Below are 24,986 nucleotides of genomic sequence, written 5' to 3' on the forward strand. Positions count from 1 at the left end.
TCGATGATGTAAGTTTGGCTAGCTTCGCTAACGTTAGCCCATTCTTACTGGTAATTTTGACGTTACCGTAATGTTGCCGACTGCTTATGTTAGCTAGCACTGTTTATGTTAGCACTATATGTTAGCTAGCTCTGTTTGTTTATGTTTTATATTTGCCACAGTTTATGCACACAAAATGATCAATCCTACTGTAAGTTACCTCATGAACTTATCAAGAATAAATATCCGCTCATTATATTTGTGCGTAAAGGGAGTAACTAAGGGTGGTTTCACACATATAGTTTTGTGCTCACCAAACGAGCTTTGGGCCCGAGAGCGCTCTGTATGGCTCTGTGTGAAGACAACAATCGCAGACAAGTGCGCACTAAAACAGCTGCTCCGAGACCCTCCTGAAGAGGTGTTTTCGGAGCGGTCACAACCAATTTCTAGGGCGCTCCAGTTGTTGTGTGAAACTGTCCGTTCTCAGACGGATGTTTGACCTAAAAAAGACCCCGTAGTCAGATACGCTGTGCATTGTGGGGCGCACTGTTTGTTTACTTGACTCTCCAGTGGAGTGCGAGCTAGCTAGCGAGCTAGCGCAAAGGTGATGAGGGACTGAATAACTGAAATATTATAACTTTAATAACCGAAATAAGAGGACAAGAGACATAAATAAGCACTAGTGCTATGAGCAACAGGCGTTGTAACATCTCCATTTTTACGTCTTGTTTACATCTCAAGCCGGTCTACTCCTGTTTACAGCCGTCGTCATGGAAACATCATTGGTGCGCACTACATCTTGCGTGGCCTTGCGAAGCTTGCGCTTATGTAGTTTGCGTCGACTATGAATCCGGCCTAGGCGCGGCTGTGCTTCTCCAAAGTGCGCCGACTTCTTGTTTCAGTCAAAACCAAATCTAAAGTAGGCCTAATGATTTACGTCCTGCAAAATATCCATCTTTCTATCCAACAATGAATGTTAAATTTGCCAGTGAATGTCTGTTTTGCCAGTGCTCTACTAGAGTATGCACACGTGTGTTTGTGTGTGTGCGCGTGCCCAGGCCCAGGCCTTTGGCCCATAGTTGGCCAGTTTACCTACTCGGTTAGCTTACCCTGTGTTGTTAGTCCTGCCTGTTGTTTTGTCTCATTGGTCTTCTCTGTTCTTGTAAAGCGTCCTTGGGTGTATTGAAAGGCGCTTTATAAATCTAATTTATCATTAATGTTGTTTCTGTTTTGTATTTTTCAGAAAAGAGAAGCACACACCAGCCACGTTATCCACGCCAGTTTCCATCCTAGTTGGTTCTGCTGAGATGCGTTCAAGACCACCGGCTTTGCTATCAGATATCTTGTTCATAGCTTGATACACTTCATGAGATGGTTTATTTATTGATTTTATTAATTTATAGAGTAACAAGTCCATTGTTTGTTTGTTCATTCCAGTGAAAAGTAAATGATACGTTTGGAGAAAGAGAACCTGTTTCCTTGGTCTTTTTATTTCCAGACATTCCATGAAGGTTTATATGGTGTGTAGTCATTATTCAGTATTATTACATCCCAGTATTACATTTGGGGAAAGTAAAGTGAAAAACAACAATTTACTAAAAAATGTATTTTACATAATTGTATTTTAGGTTTTGATTATAGATGTATTTGGCTATTTTAACTAACTTTTCTATGCTATTTCATTTATTTATATATATATATATATATATATATATATATATATATATATATATATATATATATACACATACATACACATACATACATACACGAGGTGCGACCGAAAAGTCCCCGGATTGTGTCAGCCATGCTCATTCCTCTATTTGAATTGAAAAAACAATGATATCCCTGTGTTGTTGGGAGAGATCACCCCAAATGGCCTGCTTGATGGCGATCACGAAGGCAGAGTCCCCCTGGCACACAGTGTAATGGGCCTGCAACTTTTGGAGGATTGGAATGATCTGGCCACAGGTTGGGTTTCTTTCACTGGAGACACAAACTCCTCTGCCTTCCTGAAGTCCCCTGTGTCCATGCTGTTGACTGTCCTTCTCCACCTGCTTCCTGAGCTGTGGGTCCATAAGAGCAGCTTGGATGGCAGGGACCTGCTCAAAGAATCTCTCAATCGTGAGAAAGAGAGAATTCCACCTCGTACTGACATCCAAGATGAGCATGTGGATGGGCAGACCTGACAGGAAAACACAAACAAATCACACACAAACAAAATTAGTCACCCAAAATCTATCCATTTACTAGCTTTAATTTTCATATAGCCTAACTATTTGAGTGAATAACATATTGTATGTTGCTGTTATCTTTAATGACAAAATAATAAAAAGCATGATTCAAAAAACAATATTAAATTACCATTACACTTTAATATCATTAATTTTTCAATCATGTATCTATAATCAAAAGAATGTACCGAGATGTGATCTTACTGAGCAGTTGCTGCTTCTCCTTCAAGACCACTTTGGCCATGTGGGACATCTTCATCCACACCACTGTGGCATGGACCCTGGCTGCCCAGTTGGACACTTGTAGGATTTTGTAGATCTTCTGAGCTGCCATGTTGAGTGTATGGGCGAAACACCCAAATTTGACAAGGTGGAGCTTCTTTATAGCAACATCCATGTTGGAGGCATTGTCAACTGTGGCTGCCACAACCTTCTCTTTGATGCTGAAGTCCTCCATGATCTCATCTATCTCCTCAGCCACAGCATGCCCCGTCTGTGCCTCGTACACGGCTCTCGTCTTGAGGACCTTCTCTTTCATCTGACCTTCCCAGACGTAGTGCCCAGTTTCAGTAAGGTGGTGGTCCTGACTGACGGCTGTCCAGCTACCTTGCTAACCTGCCTTAGCTCAGAGACCAGATTGTCCTTCTCCACCTCATACCATGCTGGGATCAGGCGGTCAGACGGCTTCTCTCTAGAGAAGGGTTTGTAAAGCCTCCCTACAGAAAATTGCTGTAAGAATGAAGCAGAACTACTATAGTAGTTATATATAGCAAGTAACATTTCTTGGTAGGGCTGTAGGCTAACCAAGCCATACCTTCTAGCCCTCCCCAACCCCCACTGGTTTACATTGACATGCAAATAGGCCTAGCTGTCTGTTTGCTGGTAGCGAATGTCAAAGGACGGGGAGCAACCTTTTATTTCAGCCAACTCTCCTAAGTGATGAGATGATGTTTACTTTGTGGCATCTGATGTGGCATTTTATTTGAACATGTATGTTTTTATAGGCCTATCGGCGTATCACTTATCACCCAATTGAATTGGTTTCGGTGTAGGTAGGCTACCCTCGTGATCCATGAAGGAACGGTGCGTGAGATTGAGAATAATCTGAAATCACAACGGGGTTGACTGGCTGTTCAGCCACACATTAGGCTAGGCTAGGCTAAGCCTATGAGTTAAAAAAAACAAAAAAACAACAACATTGCACTGGAAACTGGCACTGTCTCGTTTTTCCACACACAAAATAACATCGAGAGCAACAGTCATGGGCGGTCGCCACTACTGAGTTAGATAATACGATTCTGCTAATTTCACATTTGTCAGGCACACTCGTCCACTAACGTTAGTTCATTTTGAAACCCAACGTTTTGCACAGTCAGTGGGCAGACTCACACTCACTACAACCCCCACCATTAACATTCAGACTCAATGAGCCTACATTGACATGCAAATAGCCTAGGATGGTAGGTGCCACTTTTGCAGCAGTTTTGCAAATAGGCTAGGCTGCTAGCTGCCAGTTTTAGACTGCTAGCTGACAGTTTTGCAGTGGCTGGGTGCAAGATCGCTCGTCGTCACTGTAAATGAGGGCAACCTCAGTGCCTCTCGAGCATAAATAAAGGTTTGAAAGATCTATAAATCCACAAGCCGGCCAAGTACAATGCATCTTGATCACAACTTTCACATCTATTCTTGGCTGTGATATTTATTGTACCGAGTAAATGTTTACATTGTATATTGTCTTGACCCATTGAGGAAGCTAAATGTGAATATAGGCTAAGCAATACCTGAATTTTAATGTGCAACATGAACAAACTCTAGCCTACTAGAATAGTCGATAATTCCCATTGCACTTGCAGACCCTTATTCTAAGCCACAAGAGCCACTTATTCAAAAATAAAGTGTTAACTGAATCAGATTATTGTTGGAGTCAATTTATTTTTCAGTAGCCTTTATATTGCATAGAAAACTGTGCTCATGTGTCACGCTGTTTGTAGCCCTCTGCAAATACCAACCCCACCCATACAGCAGTAGGCCTACAACTACATAACATTGGTTGGATAGGCTAATCATAGCCTAATAAAAAACTATGTTTGAGCTAGCTAACGTTACCTACCATTAGCTCTACCGGGACAGTTGCCAGTTAGCGATGAGAGGCAAAGTCCCAAATCCAGTTGATAGCCTCCATCGTGGGATGAGGGTGGTGCAATCATGGCCACTATCCAGCTTCATACACCCAACGTTAGGCTAGCTAAGTAGCAAGCAAGCAGTTGCAAAGTCAAAGAATACAGGTTGTAAAATGATGCGGGGGCATATCTCTCGCTAGCTATGCATGCCGTATTATATTATTTTAAGAGTTGGCCCCAAAACACAAAACGTTAATTTGAAGTTAAAAGCTAACAAAAGCTGGGGCCGTCTATAAACTGGGCCCGTCTCATTCATGACGGCGACAGGCACTAGCCTGGCAGACTGCATCGAATAGTTATCAAACAAGCTTGGGAACTAACGTTAGCTGGCATAATCCAATAATTCCCCCAAAATTACCCCTCCACTGCACAAGCTTTTTACCAAACCTAGATAATAAGCACAAGCTACTGAGTGCAACGTTAGCCCTGCTAACGGAGAGAACGGATTTGGAGGAGATTGTTGCAGCTGGTGCTAAATGAGGCAAAGGAACATGTCAAATAGAATACAACAAACATGCGGAAAATGTATTCAATCACTTCTTCTTACGGCTTTCCAGCAGTGTCGATGCAACTATTACTGCCCACCACAGAATATTGTTACATACTTCACGTCCGGATATAAACAAGCCGGATTGCCAGATTGGTGCTCTAGTCCCAATGAGTGCTCCAAATCCCCCCAATGCGATAAAAACCTGCCCAAATATTATATATTTATTTAGTATAATATAAATCTATGTATCATAATACATGTTAAGAAAGATGCCTTTCAGCTCAAATTCCGAAAATAATAACTAATGTGGTAAAACTGCAACACAAGCCTACCCCAGCGGCTTAGCTAAATCCGACCGGGCCTGAGTAAACATATAATTCATCCATAAATTGCTCAATAGGTGAATAGTCCTACATAATACTGCGCCAATGTGTTCTTATTTTTCAAGTGTTATCAGTGATATGCTTTCTATTTGATAATAGGGCTTGGGAAAATGTAGTCCCAGACACGGCCATCTTCTTTCTACACAGGTGTATCTATTTGTAGCCCAAGCCGATACAGCCGCATTTGGTGTCACAAACACACACACGAGTGCCATCTAGCGGTCATTGTGTGTCAGTAACAGCCTCCCATTCTAAAGACTGCGGGGGCTTTTGACCCACTCCCGGCGAAGCTGGTAAGTTTCAAATGCTCGGTGCTGCTAGTGTTAATCTAACATAATGACTGTACTATAATCATTGGTGGAGACTTTAATTGTTATTTTAATTTTCTATTGGATAGATTTTCGACTTAAGTTGTTCCAGCTCTAAAATCTGTCCCAGTTCTTAACAATCTTGCGAAGTCGCTGGATTTAGCTGATATCTGGAGGCTTCAGCACTCCCTTGAGAGGCAATACTTTTTTCTCGCCGGTTCATCATATCTTCTCCAGAATCGATTACTTCCTAGTGGACTCAAAGCTAATCCCAAACATAATTACTTCAACATACCACAGTATCTTGGTGTCTCATCATGCTCCACTCTCGATGAAAATGTATTTTAATCTCTGAGAGTGTCAATACAATTGGAAATTTTAAGTCTTTTTGTGACTATATTTCAGCCAACATTTCACAATTCTTGCTTATTAATGATAATGGTGCTGTCTCTGATTCAACTCTCTGGGAGTCCTTCAGAGTCGTGATGCGGGGCCACATCATCTCATTCCAGTCATCCAGCAAAAAAGTCATGCAAAAGCGACTAGCAGACATTGAGGCACAGCTATCTGTCCTTGAGGAAACCTATCGTAACTCATATTCTGAAGACACCCTCAACGCTATTTTGAAGGTAAAATATGAGTATAATCATATTCTTGGGGAGCAGGTAGCTAATTACATCCGTAAGCTCAAACAAAAACATTTTGAGCTGGGTGATAAGCCTGATACGTTGCTTGCCAGGCAGTTAAAATGTGTACAAGCGGAGAGAGAAATACATAAAATCTCTTCCCCCACAGGTCAGCTGATAACTGATCCCAAATTGATAAATGATACTTTTTTTTGTTTTTACACTCAACTATACACCTCTAAATCTAATGCCACTGATTCGGAAATCGATAGTTTTCTCGACTCACTTGACATCCCAGCTCTTAATGAAGCAGCACAGCAGGATATGGACTCTGATTTCACACTAGATGAAATCAAAGCCGCAATTCACTCTTTTCCTAATGGTAAAGCATGCGGTCCCGATGGGTTTGGGATAGAATTTCATAAAGCTCATATAGACATCGTGGCTCCCCTTCTGCTCCGTATGGTGAATTGCTCCATGCAGGACGGAATCTTTCCTAGCACTTTATATTATGCACATATTTGCCTCCTTTTGAAGAAGGACATGGACGACACTAATGTTGCATCCTATCGTCCTTTAAGCTTATTGAATAGCGATCAGAAGATTATTGCAAAAGTTTTGACCAATAGATTAAATGAACACATTGCTGCACTAGTTTACCCCGACCAAACAGGTTTTTATCTTTTTGCATTAGCTCTCGAACCCCTGGCCATTGCCATCAGGGCAAGTCCCCTAATCTCTGGCATAAGAACCGGCACAACAGAGTCTAGCATTGGCTTGTACGCAGATTATGTGGTCCTGACTTTGTCAGACGAGAGGGCATCCCTCCCTCCTCTTCTAGACCTTATAAATGACTTTGGACAGCTCTCTGGATTTACTATAAATTGGCAGACAAGTCTGTTTATGCCTTTGGCTGATGGTCTTGATTCCAACTTCATCAATGGTCTGCCCTTTAAAGTCTCCACGGACAATTTTGTGAATTTAGGGATTAAAATCGCCAGGAATCCAAAGCAGTTCTTTAAATTGAATTATTCAGACATGGTTTATAATGGAAACTTCTCCCCATCTCTTTAATTAGACGTGTTAATATCCATAAAGGAATAGTAAAGGGAAAATGCATGTTTAGCCCTGTTTTAGGGTTACTTGTGATCATATACAATGATTCAGATCAAAACTTTGACAAAACTAGCATTTTCGAGAAAGTTGATAATTGCTCTACCACCGTTTTGGTCATACAATGGATGTGGATGGGCATCTTGAAAAATCATTCAAAAACATGTTAAACTCTCGATTTTAAAGACAAGAAGCTCACAGAGAGTGTAATTGGTGTCCGTTGGTGTTCTGACATCAAATTCGCCACAAAGTATGAATCCTGTAGGGTTTTATTGATCATTTTATGAAAACCATTGACTTGTATTGACGCGACCGTTGTAGATGTTTAGATCAATCCGCAGAGGTGATTCTACTTACGGTAGCTATTGTTTATGTTAGCTAGGCTAGCTAGTTTGCTCACTGCCCACGCTACTCTTTAGCTCACAGACAAGGAAGCCCTAGGCTACAGTTCAGAAAACGCTTATCAAAATGGTTGATCTAGAAGAGTATGAATTTGATCGCGAGGAATTAGACTTTGATGGCAGCGCTTATCGTTTTCGAGCCTGAATATAGTGACGAGGAACTGCAGCAAATGGAAGAGATGGAGGCTCGCCGAACCGTAGAGCCAGAAATGGCCGATGAAGCTGTCGCTATACCACAAACCACGGGTGTTTGGTGGTGTGCTTGCAAACATTGCAGACAGATGCCCACCGAAGAGGAAAGTTTGTGCTGTACCGAGTGGGACCTGTTGCTAACAGCTGACATGGCAAACCTTTCGGTCCATGAGTCTGACTCCTTGCCTGTTGAAAGTGATTCCTGCTTTTACCACTAGTATTTATGTCCGAGCAAATAAATCTACAGTTTTGATAATTTCATGCTGTAAGACCAATTCTTACAATTCTATTTTTCTAAAGTTAGTCTTAGCAAAGGGATTATTATTATTATGCTTCAACACACACACACACGGGTGCACACACACAGCTGGCAATTAGAACTTACCTCAAGTTCTTCCACTCGTTCCTCTATGTAAAGTCGGAACAGCATCACATTTGAGGAAGACCCTTTTGGGAGATTTCTTCGAGAATAGCCTAGGCTTATAACATTTGTCCTCAAAATGCAAAGCGCACACACGGTGATCTAAGACCCGAAGAATATCCACGGGTGTGTTTACGTCCAAGTAAAGAGATTCTAGCCACAACTTCAATCTTGTGGGATCGTTGTAGGGAAGTCTATGACAAGTTACAGATGAACGGATTTTGACACAATTGTCAACGGCACAATAGCGTGTCATTGTAGAGATCCCAAACAAATGCTTCGCACTAGCCTGTCTTGTTGTTGCGGCTAGCTTTTCAAATAAGGAAGTTGAGCCGGAATCCATGGACGTTGCCTACCGCAAGATCAAGGTATTGCGCAATATCGGAATCAGTTAAAGCGGAAGTTTACACACGTATGTGCTGCGACTAAATAGTTTGATGCTAAATATTTTTTAAAAGCCTTACCAGATGAACTAGAATCTTACTTTATGGCGAATTATATGCCAGAATGCCAACTAACACCTAGGTGAGTTTCTTGTCTTTGAAATCGAGAGTTTAACATGTTTTTGAATGATTTTTCAAGATGCCCATCCACATCCATTGTATGACCAAAACGGTGGTAGAGCAATTATCAACTTTCTCGAAAATGCTAGCTTTGTCAACGTTTTGATCTGAATAATTGTGACAGCGGCTGGTGATTTGGTCCGCAACTCGGCAAACCCCGAAATGCGCTAGAGGGCAAAATAGCTAAAAAAACGTTTTTTTTTGTTTTTTTGCGTATTACCAAAGTTGAAGTTGTGAAGAACCTACTTACTATAACAGACAACAGTTTTAGGTTCACGAAATACGTTTAATTAGTCTGCAAACTAAGCTCGTTTTTAGCTGATTTCGAGCCGGGCTTGGGGGCGGGCAGATCGATTAGCATGATTTGTTTTCATTGGCTATTGCTTCCGGGTTCTCCGCCCCCACCCTGCCCATAAGAACTGCACGCCGTGTTTGTTTACATTTCAGTTCCACGTTTAACCATGGATGCTACAGCTTTTGCGAAAGCTCTGAACAAAGATCTGCTCAACGCCGCTCGACGATTCGACAATGGAGAACTTATGGATTCGTACCTAAAGGACTACATGGATGTTGACGATGGTACAAACTCGGAATGTGGTAGTGAAGAAGAGGACAATGCTTCGAGTAAGCTATCTTTATACTATCTGTGCTGTTTACATTAACGTTAGTCGTTTAGCAGTAGCTCATTTCTAAACAAGTGACTGAGTCTAGCTAGCATAACAAATCTAGCACTAACTAACAAAGGCTAGCTAGCTAACGTTAGCTAACATGCTAGTTAGCTGAGCTAGCCCTGTGTTCCTAAACTACCCAGCGAGGCAGCTAATATCTAGCTAGCTAACGTTAGCTAACATGCTAGTTAGCTGAGCTAGCCCTTTGTTCCTAAACTACCCAGCGAGGCAGCTAATATCTAGCTAGCTAACGTTAGCTAACATGCTAGTTAGCTGAGCTAGCCCTGTGTTCCTAAACTAGCCAGCGAGGCAGCTAATATCTAGCTAGCTAACGTTAGCTAACATGCTAGTTAGCTGAGCTAGCCCTGTGTTCCTAAACTAGCCAGCGAGGCAGCTAATATCTAGCTAGCTAGCTAGGTAGCTATTACAGAGAGAAACAGAATGAGAGAGCATGAGAGGTATGTTAGTCTGACACCTTGTTTTTTGTTTTGGTTACAGCATGAGCAAGAACAAGCTCCAGGCCATAGCCCAAGACTACCAGGAGAATGGTGGACAAGTGCAGACCCCCATGCGCTTGGACATGCAAATGCTACAACTGGCAAGAGCATCTGAAACCCTACTTCCGGGCACTCCCACAGATTTCGAGTTACCAGCACTTCAGGTAATTATCATGCATTAGCTAGTCTATTTAATCAACACTTTCTGGTACTATTTTATGTATATGGAGTGCCAGTACTGTGGGCAATAGTTTAATGTACTTTCTTCCTTCTATTCTATTGCAGTTTTGATGCTGAGAGACCTGGCATGGTTGTGGCCAGAGAACACCGTGATGCACCAGCAGTTGAGTTTCAGCTGCTGCGCAAGCCTGATGTCCTGCCCCCCAGAGAAGGTCTTCCTGTGCAAGCCCCACCCGGACTGGACATGGCCAGACAGACATATCTCTTTAACAAGATCAGAGAGTTCTGTTCTGATGAGGGACGAGACATCACATGTCCCCCGCCAAACTCCACAGCAGCTCAGAACAAGACTGTCCGCTTGTAGATTCACTGCAGATCATCAGGATGGACAGCACTGCAGGAGAAAGGCCACAGCCTTTTCCTGTTTGTATACTGAAGCATTGCGTGTTCTCTTGCACAGACTTGCGCACACTTGCACAGACTGCATTGTTCGAATATTGAATACTGAGCCGAGTACTGTTATTACCTTGAGTATTGAGCTGGGGACTGTTATTACTTTGTTGTACACTTGATCACAATGAACACTATGCACCTTGTTATTACTTTGCTGTGCACTTGATCACAATGAACACTATGCACCTTGTTATTACTTTGTTGTGCACTTGATCACATTGAACACTATGCACCTTATTACTTTGTTGTGCACTTGATCACAATGAACACTATGCACCTTGTCTATACAACTGATTGTACACTTTAACACTTAGACTGTTGCCTTTTTTTGTACACTTTACTACTTATGCTTGTAATGTATATCATGTATTTGACAATAAAGAACGTTAAATTTGAACTTCATCTTATATTGTTCTTAACTGCATTCACAACACAAGATTAATACTGACTCAAAGAGTGTGGGGTAATCAGTGAGAGAGCACCCCACTCTCAGGTAATACCCCAAGTTGACAGCCACTCTGACAGATAATGACAGATCGTCCAGTGGGGGAGTGGCTGGGGGCAGGGTTACCAGGCTATTGTTCACGCCCATTACCTGGCAGTCAGAGGTGTGAAATTGTTGGAGAACTTTGGAGGGCGATTTCTCAGCTAAGTTGATTTGGCAGTACTAGCATTCAAATAAGCATATCTTCTTCAAATATGTTCAGATTTCAATGTATGAGACCTCATTTGAAAGCTTACAATCTGCACTTTCATAATCTGTAAAAAACTGAAAAATGAAAATGCCTAGTTGAGGACCAAATCACCAGCGGCGGTCACAATTGTATATGATCACAAGTAACCCTAAAACAGGGCTAAACATGTCTTTTCCCTTTACTATTCCTTTAAGATGGTAGTTCTTCCTAAATTTCTTTATCTCTTCCAAAATGTACCTATATTTTTTACAGCCTCTTTCTTCAAAACAATAGACTCCATTATTATGCCCTTTATCTGGTCCATCAAGACCCCTTGTATCTCCAAGGCACATTTGCAGAAGCCTGCGGCTGAAGGTGGACTGGGTCTTCCTGTCTTTCGGCATTACTACTGGGCCTGCAATGCAAGAACATGGGTTTACTGGAACTATTCTCCTGCTGTAACTGGGCAGGTGGATGCTCTCTGTCCCAGTTGGCCTATGATTGAGTCGTGTGCTGCTGTATCATCTTCTGGAGCCTCTTTAGCTGCAATTTTATTTTCTGAACCGAATTTCAAGATTAGGCAGCTGAAGAATGTCTTTATTCTACGCAACTCATTTAATATTCTGAAGCAAATTAGGTGTGTTCTGAACCTACCAAAATTCTCAATTTATGCTCCTATCTGTCAGAACCCCTGCTTTAAACCGGGCATGATGGATGGTGTTTTTTTCGCACTGGTCAGAGGAGGGCTTGTCCACCTTTAAGGACCTTTATATTGATGGCAATTTTGTCTCTTTTGCTTAGCTACAGGTGAAATTCAGGCTCCCTCCTAGTAATTTTTTCTGGTACCTGCAAGTTAGAAATTTTGTTCAGAAAACTCTACCACACTTTGACAATATATCCGATCAGCATTACTTTTACAACCTTATGACCAGATCCCCTACTTCCAAACATTTAATATCACAATTTGTTGAACCTTTTTCCACGGCAACCCCCTCTGTCCATATTAAAGAAGCGTGGATTCCAGATACTGGGGAGGAGATTTCAGAGGAACTATGGGCAACAGCGTTAGAGAGGATTAAATCTTGCTCGATTAATGGAAGACTTCCACTTATCCATCGGTTGCACTTCTCTAAAACCAGATTGAACAGGATCTTTCCCTCAGTCTCTCCCACCTGTGATAGGTGCAAGTCAAGTGATGGGACCCTTGGTCATCTCTTCTGGAGCTGTCCCAAGCTTAGGAACTTTTGGTGTGACATCTTTAGTACATATAGCAATATGCATGACATGCAATTAGATCCTGACTGTCTTTTGGCGATATTGGGCTGTTCTGACTTCTCTATGACACCTCCTGCAGCATTACGGCATGTCCTTTCATTTGGTATGATTGTAGCCAAAAGGCTGATCCTGAGAGATTGGAAATCACTTAATCCGCCCTGCTTCAAAAATTGGCTTAATGATATGGTGTCTTGTATCCACCTTGAAGAAATACGGTACACTCTGTCCAACACACGGCCAAAGTTCCTTAAGGTCTGGGGAACTTTTATTGACTATATTCAGAGTGATAGAAGTCGATCTGCAAATTAGGTATATAGGTTTATTTATTTATTTTCCTTCTGATTGTTTGTATGCTGTAAACTATCTATAGACTTTTGTATTGTGTTGTATGTTGACTCACTCATTACTGCATCCCTGCCCTTGTCTGGTTCTGGTCTCATATCCCGGCTTCCTAACCTCTGGACACTGTGTTATACCCTGTTTAGTCTGACATGGACTTTTTCTCTAACCTGTTAACTGGCAGTCTTGTTTGTTTTTGTATTACTGTGTTTGTTGTGTTGTGTGTTTGAAATAATCTGAAAATGTATAAATAAAGTAAAAAAATAAATACAGGTTCTAATGTCACAATCGTGATGAGTGGACGGGTAACAGTCATGATTAATTCATATTATTGGTATTGAATTAGAAAACTGGAAAACTGGAGCCAAACAGAGGAACGGTCTGCAGTGTCAATCTTCCCTCTCTCCTTCAGCTGTGCGGTTCATGTCAGGAACCCATTCAGCTGCACTCCCACACTTGTAGCCATAGCACCACTTAAACACACCATCTATTCTATCTCCTTGAGAGTAGCTATTGCACAATGAGACCGTTTTCATCCTTGACACCCTTTTCCACAAAATTTTGACAAAACGTAAAATGGCGGCAGCGGGTGTATGGCGCTGAGAGAGTGAGAGACACATGAAGGAGGGGAGGTGTTGAGGGCTTATCTGTGGAGGGATCCAACAGGTAATAGCGGTTTTGAGGAGTCATTTTGTGGCGGCCAGCGCAAAGAGGAAAGCAATCACAACTTCAAAGGGCTGGTCTGGAGAGAGCGTATTTACCGGAGAATGAGACTGAAAACGCTGCCGTCTGTGTGCCCCCCCACACCCGAGCCTGAAGCAGAGAAAGAGAAAGTGTTTTTTACATTTTTTTCTGAAACATATATTCATTGATCAAAAAATGTTCTGGGCCGCTGAATGTGGTAGAGGTGTCAGACATAACAGCAGATGACAATGGTAGAAAAAGGACTAAATTAGGGCTTTCACAAAGGCAATGAGCCTGAAGACATTCTGAAAGAGATGGCATATATTAGCTTTTTGTGCCGTGACAGTACATACGTGCTTATTTCCTCGCTACTATTTTCTGTTGGTTGATGTTGGATGTGATGTTTCTGGCTAGTACGCCACAATGTTTAAGCATGGAAGCCAGACTTTCAGGCTAAAACATCCATCCAGCCACCTAGAACAATTCGAGTGAGCAGGAGTACTTGCCTTCACAGACAAACTCCTTCAGCCAATCAGCATAACATTGGTAGTCAGATTAAACAAATTGTAGATCAAAATTTTGCCAATTCCAGTCGGAAGAACTGAAGTAGTATTAGTACTAGTACATACTCTTGTTCTTCTTTAATTGTTTTTATTGAGTCTATTTCTGCAATAGATGCACGCTGTGGCTATTATGGCTGTGTTTATTCTAGTAACGTCAATGTTACTGCTTGCTGCTTTGTTCTACTAGCGGACTCCTGTATTTCATGCTATGGGAAACAATCAGGGACTGGGGGCGGAACAGCAGTTAAAATGCAGTCTGTGATTGGTGCCCCATTTTCTGGAAAAACGCTCTGGGTCTGGAAGTCCAGAATCATAAAAAAACTGTTCTTTTGTGAGGAAGTCTGGTTTCCAGGCTAACAATGTTTAGCTATAGACATCCTATACCCAAAATGGTTAATGACACATTTCTTTGCTGTCTGTTCGTATCCTACCTCTCAGGAGAAGACCGGTTCAAAGACCCGCTCAGCTGGGACATGGTGGGGAAGAACCTGTGTGCCATGTCCATCCAGGGCCTCATCATGTTCACCATCACACTGCTCATCCAGTACAAGTTCTTTGTCAAACCCAGGTACTGTTGGGGAACGGAGCACAGTTGAGGTGGTCTTCAAGTAACACTGGAGTCAAAATGTGGCACAGTATACACTGACTCAATCAATCAATCAGTTTGTATCTTCCTTCCTTCCTTCCTTCCTTCCTTCCTTCCTTCCTTCCTTCCTTCCTTCCTTCCTTCCTTCCTTCCTTCCTTCCTTCCTTCCTTCCTTCCCTCCCTTCCCTTGTTCCCTGCTTCCTTCTCTATCTCTACTCCTTTTTTTTCTAACATCCTCCTTCATGTCTTAGAGCATACCCTTAAAAAGCCAAACTGTTGTTAATGTTTTCAATGGAACAAACCAGTTCTATTTTGTGGAGCTCCGCCCAACAGGGCTAGCGCCTATTGGCTAGTACCTGAAACCTAGCTAGCTACAATTGACTAAAGCAAAAACCCATACACAAAAAAATCCATACACACGCACCTATGTCCAACCAGGTCTGGTTCACCACTGTATAAGCGGGCTTCGCCTGCACAACTGAAATTTTCAGCTCGCGAAGACAACTGAGAAGAGAAGAACCGGATATGATTATGCAGCGACTCACCGTAGGGCCCGTGGCATCCTTCGGGATCCCCGGCCAGCACTGCCCAGTCAACTGGAAGGATTTCTGCGCTTGCAGCACCCTCTTAGCAACGTGGGATATCCACTCTACTCCGCTGCATGAGGTCGCAGCACCGCAGGGCGGGTCTGTTGCTGTGTCCTGACTGCCAGACCTGTGTTCAACGTGAGCCTCTGGAGAAGCTTCACCCGACGCAGTTCTTTGACTGCCTGCCGCCACCACCGCTGGGGAACCAAGATCCTGTACCTGCATAGGGCGGCTCAGGGTTTGAGGATGTTGGCGGTCCACTTCAGCAGCCTGTGCCAATGCTGTCCCTCCCTCCATCGGTTCATCTCGTTGTTAACCTCCCAGAGGTTGTGGTTGCGACGGGGCTGCCTCTAGGTTGTCGCTAACTGTTCTGCGTGAACAGAACAAGGACGTCCTCCTCGACCTTCCGGTAACCAAATCTGGTTTGTTTGGTGCGGCTGTCACATGTCTAGAACGCTGCCGCCCGTATCATCACCAGAACACCATCCAGCAGTCACATCACACCTGTTCTCCAACAACTCCACTGGCTCTCTATCAAATTCCGCATTGACTATAAAATTCTGCTCCACACATTCAAGGCCATCCATAACCTCACTCCTCCATACCTCTCTGCCCCCCTCCACATCAACAATCGCTCCCGGACTCTCAGGTCTGCCTCTGTCATCAGCCTCACCGTCCCTCCAGCCCGTCTGTCCACCATGGGGGCCAGAGCCTTCAGTCACTCTGCTCCTCGCCTCGGGAACTCCCCCCCCCTGACATCAGGAATATCAACCATGTCCATTTTTAAGTCCCACCTGAAAACCCACCTTTTTAGACAGGCCTATTCACTGTGATTGTTGATGTTTTGTATCTTTTGTCTATTTAATTGTCTTTGTCTCCTGTACGGTGACCTTGAGTGACCTGAAAGGCGCCTTATAAATATAATGTATTATTATTATTATAGTTACATGCCCAAACAACCGGCTTCGATGTTTCGCCCACCCGTTGCCAGCCCCCCCCCGGCCTTTGGGTCTTCTAACCCGGCGCCACCCCTTCCGCTTCTCCTTGCCCAGCTGGTTCAGAGTGCCCAGCTCCGCCCGGTCCCAACCGCTGCGGCTGCCTACCTCCAGGCTTGGGGACAGAAGTGACACACCTAACCACGGTGCACCGAGATACATGATTATCGTTTCCATTAAGGCGATGTACAGTCTGCATTTCGTGGGTGCTTAGTTGAGCTGAAAGTGGCATAGCCGTGTTTAGCTCCTTTGCACGGAGGAGGGGGGAGGATGCTGTGAGTACGATGGGTCCAGCTACTGCCCCATCTGAAAAGGTTGATGTCTCTGGCTCGAGCCGCGGAGTCTTCCATGCAGAAACTGCAGATGTGTCGCTGGTGATTTACTAACTTGTCCGATTAGTGAGTATGACAGCTCCAGGCCGGCCAGGGCTCCGGTCCCTTCCCGGGTTGATAAGGGGATGTGTACGCCGAGGTTCGCCGTGGCCGTACTGCCCTGTTCGACTTTGTCTCAACCCCTGGGGGCGACCGCTGGCGGGGTCTAGTGGTGAGCTAGCCCCTCCGGAGGCGGTCCATCCATCCATCCAGCCATCCATCTTCATCCGCTTATCCGGGGTCGGGTCGCGGAGGCAGCAGCTCCAGCTCCGGAGGCGGTCACTAACCCAAATCGAGCGGCGGAGCCTTTTCCTGTTTTTTTGACAGGTAGAGCGGCTACACGCTTGATGAGTACTGAGTGTACTTTTGGGGCTGTTGTACCCTCGGTTCAAACGGTGGCACGTTTTTCTACTTTTCCTGTAGTAAAAACGCTTCTGCTTGTCGCTGGGGACAAACAGTGTGAGAGGGGAGAGTTGACGGCAGCCTCGTCTAGCCATGTCAACATAAGCAGGCGTGGCTCCGCTCTTTGGATGTTTTTTAGTACTGACGCTCGGCCTGTTGTGTGTGGTGGCGTTTGCACTTCATTTCACAAAATGCACAAGTTGCCTAGCTCACGCTTAGTCACTGTACATGATGCCTGTTATAAAACACTGTCTGGTTCTCATGCATCGCTGAATCTGATGGGTCAGCTAGATAGAAAATGAGAGGACAAGTTTCCCAGAATTATCGAGAATGAAAGTGAGCATTTTCACTCTCTCTCACAGCACACATGTGCCGGCTAGCTCGCACGCAGCCGGTATATATACCTTTCTGAACTGTCTGGGTCTGTAACTCGAATCGAGCGGCTGAAACCCTTCCCAGTTTTTTCGACAGGTAGAGCAGCTACATGCCTGTCGTGTGTGACTGTCCTTTGCCCTACCCACCACGCTCTTATAAGAGCAGCGGTGGCAATGTTTACATGCGAGGCGACAATACAATACAATTGATTGTTATTTTAGTTGTCATGTGCTTGCCTGTGGTAATGTAGTCTGCACCTCATGTTGTGCTTAGTGTAGCTGTCACACGGTAGAGCCGTGCTTTAGCTCCTTTGCACAATGAGATGGGGGGGGTGGGGTGTTTGTGAGTACAACAGGACCAGGCCGCTCAAAGCTTCGGGCCCGTCGGAAAAACGTTCATGTATCCGGTTCGAGTTGTGCTATCTTCCCTGTTGTTAAACTAGCCGACATGACAACCGCTGGCCCCACCGGTAATGCAGGAACGTGCCGTTTCAACTAGAATTGTTGATCAACAGTTGACCTGTTTGAATGTTGTATCCTCGGTAGGGATGGATATTGATAAGATTTTAGCGATTCCGATTCCATTTTCGATTCTGCTTATCGATCCGATTCCTTATCGATTCCTTATCGAACAAACAGGTTTATTAACATTAATTTTCTTTTATATATACACTAGGACCCCGTTTATCCGAACCCAACGGGACCGAAGGTCGTTCGTATCTCTGAAATGTCTGGATGACTGAAACTTATGTTAAAATGCACCAAATTCTATAAGTGGTATACTTGTTCCATATAGACTCATAGGTTTAGCCAACTAAACTCATACAGCCTAGCCTATATTAGGCCTACAGTAGCCTATAATAAAATTAATGAATTTCCACTTGAGTGCGTGCTTTCATCAAATACAGTACTTTATTCTCAAATGAGGCCATACGCTGCATTGATAGGCTACTGTATTCGCAGAACTAAATGGTATAGCCTAAACAACCCAACATTAGAACAATTAGAGCATGGTTCAGGTTCAGCCCAAATCAATGTTTTTCAATGATGCGTCTCTAGACGGCTGGGGTGGTACATGTCTGTCCCAGGCCATAGGTGGTTTGTAGACAGCCGGGGATCGCCACCACATCAACCCCCTAGTGTTAGAAACGGTGTCGCTGGTGTTGGGCCACTTCACCCACCTGGTAAGGGGGCGCGATGTGCTGGTGCAGTCAGACAACCAGACAGCAGTGGCTTACATCAGCCGGCAAGGGGGAGTTTTGTCGCCGGCGCTTCACTCATGCGGGCGAGTCGAACCAACATCGCAGATTGTGACTCAATTCTGGACTCAGTTTGGCAGGGCCAAGGTGGACCTCTTCACTTTGAGAGAGAACGGGAAGGATCCCCTGTGGTTCTCTATGACACAGCAGGACCAGCCTCCGCTGGGGGTGGACACATTCACGCATGCCCCCTGGCCGAAGTCGCTGCTGTATGCCTTCCTGCCGGTGGGGTTGATCTTAGCATTGTTAGCCAAGGTCAGAGGGCCTATCAATGATACTGATAGCGCCTGACCGTCACTGGGCGAGATGGTATGCGGAAGTGATGGCCATGACGTCTGTGGAACTGTGGTTCATCCCTCATTGGCCGAACGTGCTGTCCCAGGCGGAGTGCTCGATTTGCATTCTCCCGGCTCTGGGGCGGCCACTGGTGGCCTGTCTCTTGAATGGTGGAGGTTGTCTGATAGAGGACTCTCTCTGGCCATGATCAGTACTATTCAAAGTGTGCGCACGGCGTCCACTGCCACGGTTTATCCAGGCGAATGGGCCACTTTTACTTGATGTGTGAAGAAAGGGATATCGCTCCCGAGTCCTGCTCGGTTGAGATGATTTTGGAATTTCTTCCACACCTGATTGATCATGGTGACGGTTTAGCGGTTGTATGCATGCGCTATTTCCACATTTGCTCTTGGCTCTGAATGCGCTATGTGAAGCGTCGTTTGAACCAATGGAGTAAGTCTCTCTCAAGTGGCTCTCTGTGAAGACCGCGCTGCTCCTTGCACTGAGGTCAGTGATTGAGAGCGCTGACAGTTTCTCTCATCACGAGTGATAGGAGCAAAGCTGTTTTGCACACGGATCCGCCTTTCATTCGGAAAGTGCGCTTTGAGTGCCGCTAAGGTGGAAAAGCGCTATATAAGTGCAGTCCATTTACCATTAGTTCTCTATTGAACTATGCTACTTTACTATAACCATTCCCTTAATTCAGCCATAACAAATTTCACATAAATAGCCAAGCTGAAATCTCTAGAATATACTCTGTTCAATCATTCAACTGACTTCAGCTCACACAGAAATGTTCCAGACTTTCTTCTAGTTTAGCTAGTAGAATTATTTTGATCAGTGCCCGCCATTTTTACCACAGAAGCTAACTAGCAAGGAAAACTCATTCCTGGCTACAGTCAAATTCAATGTATTTGCATTTTAAGGCTTTACTCAAGTGTAATAATTGTTTGTTCATAGTCACTCAGTTTACGTAAGGGATAATCAACGAGTAGGTGTGCGTTAAACGGTTTTAAGGCATGACATGGAGGCAAAGAACTGGTTGCCTCCGCTAAGTGCCTTAAAACCATTTAACGCACACCTATGAGTTGATTATCCCGCTTATCAATCAATCAAAGCTTTATTTGTATAGCGCATTTCATACCCAGAGGCAACACAATGCGCTTTACAGAGAACAAGGGAGGTGGGCATACGACCCACTCTCGACATGTTCCAGAGGGAAGCAAAAAAAACAGTAATCACCCGGGGGCCAGATAAGTGAGCTGTAAAAATTCTTCCCTGACCCCTCTCAAGGCGATCGAGCAAGCTCCAGGAGTATGTTTGTCTACCAGATAAGAACATTTATAAAGCAATACATTACATTAAATTACATTTCAGAGTAAGAGAGGCTAAAAAAGCATCATAGGAGAGACATGGCAAATACTGGTGTGTGTTTGCTATGGTCCAGGCCTAAAGCCGGAAGTGGGCTGGTGTATGTCTGTGTGTACGTGTGTGTGTGTGTGTTAACTAAATGCTACGACATCCACAGCAGACACGGGGGTATCTATCAGACTCCGGGAGGTCTGCTGGTGACAGTGGGGCATCCACTGGACCTGGTTGGAAGATAGGAGGGAGAGAGAGAGGCACTAGGGAGAGGGAAGGCAGAACAGGGTTAGTAGCACACAGAGCCATAAAAAACACACAGATATTTAAAACAGGCAACCTGGAGCAAACTCCTGGAATATATTTGTCTAATGGCTAAGAACATTTATAGAGCAATAAATTACATTAATTTAAATTTTCAGAGCAAGAAGCCGGATGTGGACTGATGTGTGTGTGTGTACGTGTGTGTGTGTGTGTGTGTGTGTACTAAATACTACGACATCCACAGCTGACACGGGGGTATATATCGGACTCAGGGTGGTCTGCGGGCAACAGTGGGGCATCCACTGGACCTGGTTAGAAGGTAGGAGGGAGAGAGAGGCACTAGGGGAGGCAGAAAACGGTTAGTAGCACACTGAGCCATTGAAGCAACACAGCTGTCAGAACAGAACAAGCCTGTTTCAGGGTAACCAGCTTCTGTACACTACTTGATATACATACAGTGCATAGCAGGATAAATACCAATGTATACAGAGGATTCACAGGTAGGTTTGAGGCTGCCTTTCTTTGTCTCAAGGTCCTGGCTAGTGATTGTAGACTAGGTCGAAAAGGTACGTCTTGAGATCTCGCTGGAAGACCTCCGTTGTTTCGGCCCTTCTTAGGCACTCCGGTAGGGTGTTCCAGAGGTTGGGGCATAGAATCTAAAAGCTGCCTCTCCGTGTTACTTGGTCCTGGCTTTTGGAACTGTAAAAGTTCAGTAGCTGAGGATCTGAGTGGTCTGTTGTGCATGTACCTAACAAGCATGTCTGAAATATATTATGGTGAGTGACTGTAGAGAGATTTATAGACTAGTAATAGTATTTACTAAGTCTATTCTAGAGTTGACAGGTAACCAGTGTAGTGATTTTAAGGCTGTTGTGATGTGTGCCATTCGTCTAGTCTAAGTGAGGACTCGTGCTGCAGCATTCTGTATCATTTGTAGCTTAGAGATTGCTTTCTTTGGTAGGCCTGATAGTAGAGCATTGCAGTAGTCCAGCCTGCTTGTGATGAAAGCATGCATTAGTCTTTCGGTGTCAGCCTGAGAGAGAAAGGGTTGCACCTTGGTAATGTTCCTTAGCTGGTAAAAAGATGTCTTTGTAATATTCTTGATGTGGTTTTCGAAATTAAGATCTGAGTCATGTATGACACCTAGGTTTTTAGCCTGGCAATTGGTGTCAATTTCCAGAGTTTTTAAGTGTGCTGATAGTTTATTCTTTCAGCTTTTTCTCCAATGATCAGTACTTCTGTTTTGTCCTTGTTTAGTTGGAGGAAATTATGTGACATCCATACATTTATATCCGTAATACACTTGACAAGGCAGTCAACCAAGCTGTAGTTACTGGGTGTTACAGAAATATAGAGTTGGGTATCATCTGCGTGTTGTGCCTCCTGATGACACTGCCAAGGGGCAGCATGTACAGGCTGAAGAGTAGAGGTCCTAGGATCGATCCTTGGGGCACCCCACTGGTCATAGGGATCTTTCCTGAGCTATGTTCACCGAGGGCAACGAAGAAATCACGACCGGTTAGATAGGTCCTAAGCCAATTAAGGACTGGACCAGAGAGGCCAACCCACTTCTCTAGTCTTTCGATGAGGATTGCATGATCTATAGTATCAAAGGCTGCACTTAGGTCCAGGAGGACGAGAACAGAGAGCTCTTTGGAGTCAGCATTAATTCTGAGGTAATTTACAACTTTGACTAATGCCGTCTCTGTGCTATTATGGGCACGAAAGCCGAACTGGAAAAGGTCAAGGGTACAACTTGTAGCTAGGAAATCATTCATCTGTTTGAAAACAATCTTTTCCAGAATTTTACTCAAAAAGGGAACGTTGGAGATTGGTCTAAAATTGCTAAGAACTGAAGTGTCTAAGTTGATTTTCTTCAGCACGGGTCTCACCAAAGCAGTTTTAAGTATTGGTGGGAAGACACCCTACCTATAGGGAGTCATTAACAATGGATAAAATGTCATAGGATACAAGTCAAAAATACGAGTCAAAAATTGTTTTGAAAAAATCGGTGGGGATGGGATCCAGCAGGCATGTGGAGGATTTGAGTTTGGATAGTACTTTTCTCAACATTTCTGTGTCCATCAGTGTAAACAAGCTCATATGTCCATTACATGGAGGGAGAGGATCTGTGAACGGGATGCATGGACTTTCCTGGGTGATATTCCTCCTAATATTCATAATCTTATCTCTGAAGTAAGCTGCAAATTCCTCACATTTAGAGGTAGAGAGCAGGTTATCAGGTGTTTTTATGGCAGGGTTTATTAGGCTATCAATTGTTGAGAAGGGCACTCTTGAATTATTTCGGTTGATAGATATCAATTTTGAGAAGTGGTCTTTCCTTGCATTTCTTATTGCTTTATTAAAGGCAGAGATATGTTCTTTGAGAATATCATGGTGGACCTGTAGCTTGGTTTTTCACCATATACGCTCAGATCTTCTGCAGGTTCTCTTTAGTTGATTTGTTTCCTCATTTTGCCATGAAGCTTTATGATTGGCTGTGATCCTTTTCAGTTTAATAGGTGCTACAGAATCCAAGGCTGCCCTTACTCTGGTGTTAAAGGTGGTTGCTAAGTCTTCAATAGTTCCTAACGGCCCCACTTCTGGAGTTGATAAATTGTTTGTGGTCATTATTTCTCTAAAATTATCGGCTACTGCGGAGGTAAGATAACGTTTCTTGATAAAGCGCCCAGTACTACTTTTGACTTAAGGAACCAATGCAGTGAAGAAGATACAGAAATGGTCGGAGAGAGCGAGGTCACTAATAGAGGAGACAGTAATAGTCAGGCCCTTAGTAATCACTAGATCAAGGGTGTGGCCGCGGTTGTGGGTTGGCTCAGTGATATGTTGGGTAAAATCCATGGAGTTTAGGAGGTTGATAAAGTCCCTGGCTTTCGAGTCCGCCTCAGTGTCCACGTGTTAGTTGAAATCGCCAATGATGATAATCTTTGAGAAGGCAGGGCATTGCTTGGGAGGCCTATACACGGTTACTGCCAGAACTGGGGGCTGGCATTTTAAGACAATAGCGTGGTATTCAAAAGAGGTAAAATCATCAAAGGAGATGGTCCTGCAGCTGAGGGCATCTGTAGCTATGGTGGCTGTTCCTCCACCTTTTTTCCCACTTCTGATAGATTGAAAAAAGCTGTAGTTAGGAGGAGAGGCTTCGATGAGGGTTGCTGGTCCATTTATATTTAGCCAGGTTTCAGTTAGGAACATACAGTCTAATTTACGTTCACATATAAGATCATTAATTAGAAAAGTTTTGCTTGGTAGGGACCTGACATTCAGGATCGCCATTGAAATAGCTTCCGGAGAAAAGGGCTGGCTCGCCTGACTAGTAGGCCTGGATGGTATATTCACTGGAACGGATATCAGGTTTTTCATATTACTGTAGATCCACCTGACTGTTTCCTTATGGTAATATGGGTGCGGTGGGAGATAATTCGCTGAATGGCATATTCAGGTGGGCAAAATTTGTTTATAGAAATATAAACGTCGCTATGCCAGGTCTCAGTGAGGGGCAGGGAATCCAGGTCTATGGTGATGGAGCGCTGTTGAGCTGGTGTAGCCCGATCCGTGGGTACAGGAGGTTTATGTTTGGCAGTAGGGTGGTTGAGACAGGTCGGGCTTACCCCACATCAGACGCTGGATGATCTCAGCGTCAGGTCCATATTCATACTGAGCAGACGGGCACCTGACCTGCTAGGATGAAGGCCGTCCCTGGCGAAGAGGTCCGAGCGGTTCAAGAAGGTCGTGAAATTATCTATGAAGGGAAGCTTCAACTGGCAGCAGTAGCCTTTCTGCTGACGGATCCTACTATATTTGGCATCACCATACCGGGGAGAGGAGAACGGGCCAGAGATGATGCAGGTCTTTCCTGACGCCTGAGCAATGGAGATCAGGACCTTGAAATCCTCCTTCAGCCGCTCAGACTGCTGGAGCTTGATGTAATTTGTTCCGACATGGATGATGATGGATGAGGCCAGGGGATAATCCGCGAGGAGTGATGGGACAACAGTCCTGATGTCCGAGACCTTAGCTCCTGGGAAGCAGAAGGTCTGGGCTTTCGGGACCACTACATGGCGCACCATGGATGATCCGATGACGAGCACAGATGGGGGGGCGGAATCAGCGGCGGGCCCACTGGGCTTAGGGGGCCTCCTTGGCTGCCTCACACCTGAAGGCCAAGTGGCAGAGGGTGGGGGCCGGGGGTCCCCTCGGTGGACTGGACTGTGCTCAGGCCGGGGAGCAGGCTGATTAGCCTGGCTGTTATGCCGCTCGCCAACC

At 44.4% G+C, this 24,986-nt stretch overlaps 1 protein-coding gene across 1 annotated transcript in view; it reads left to right on the forward strand.

Moving 5' to 3' along the window:
• Nucleotides 1-24,986, forward strand: part of LOC311320254 (phospholipid-transporting ATPase ABCA1) — a gene marked incomplete at both ends in the record, with an annotated part of 445,813 nt that overhangs the window by 231,745 nt on the left and 189,082 nt on the right. Inside the window, one exon of the mRNA XM_084451987.1 lies at nucleotides 14,662-14,791. Coding sequence (XP_084308113.1) covers nucleotides 14,662-14,791 — 130 coding nt within the window. The remainder of the gene's footprint in view (nucleotides 1-14,661; nucleotides 14,792-24,986) is intronic.

The sequence above is a fragment of the Borostomias antarcticus genome (genome assembly GCF_949987555.1).
Source record: "Borostomias antarcticus genome assembly, chromosome: 17".
Taxonomy (NCBI): Eukaryota; Metazoa; Chordata; class Actinopteri; order Stomiiformes; family Stomiidae; genus Borostomias; species Borostomias antarcticus.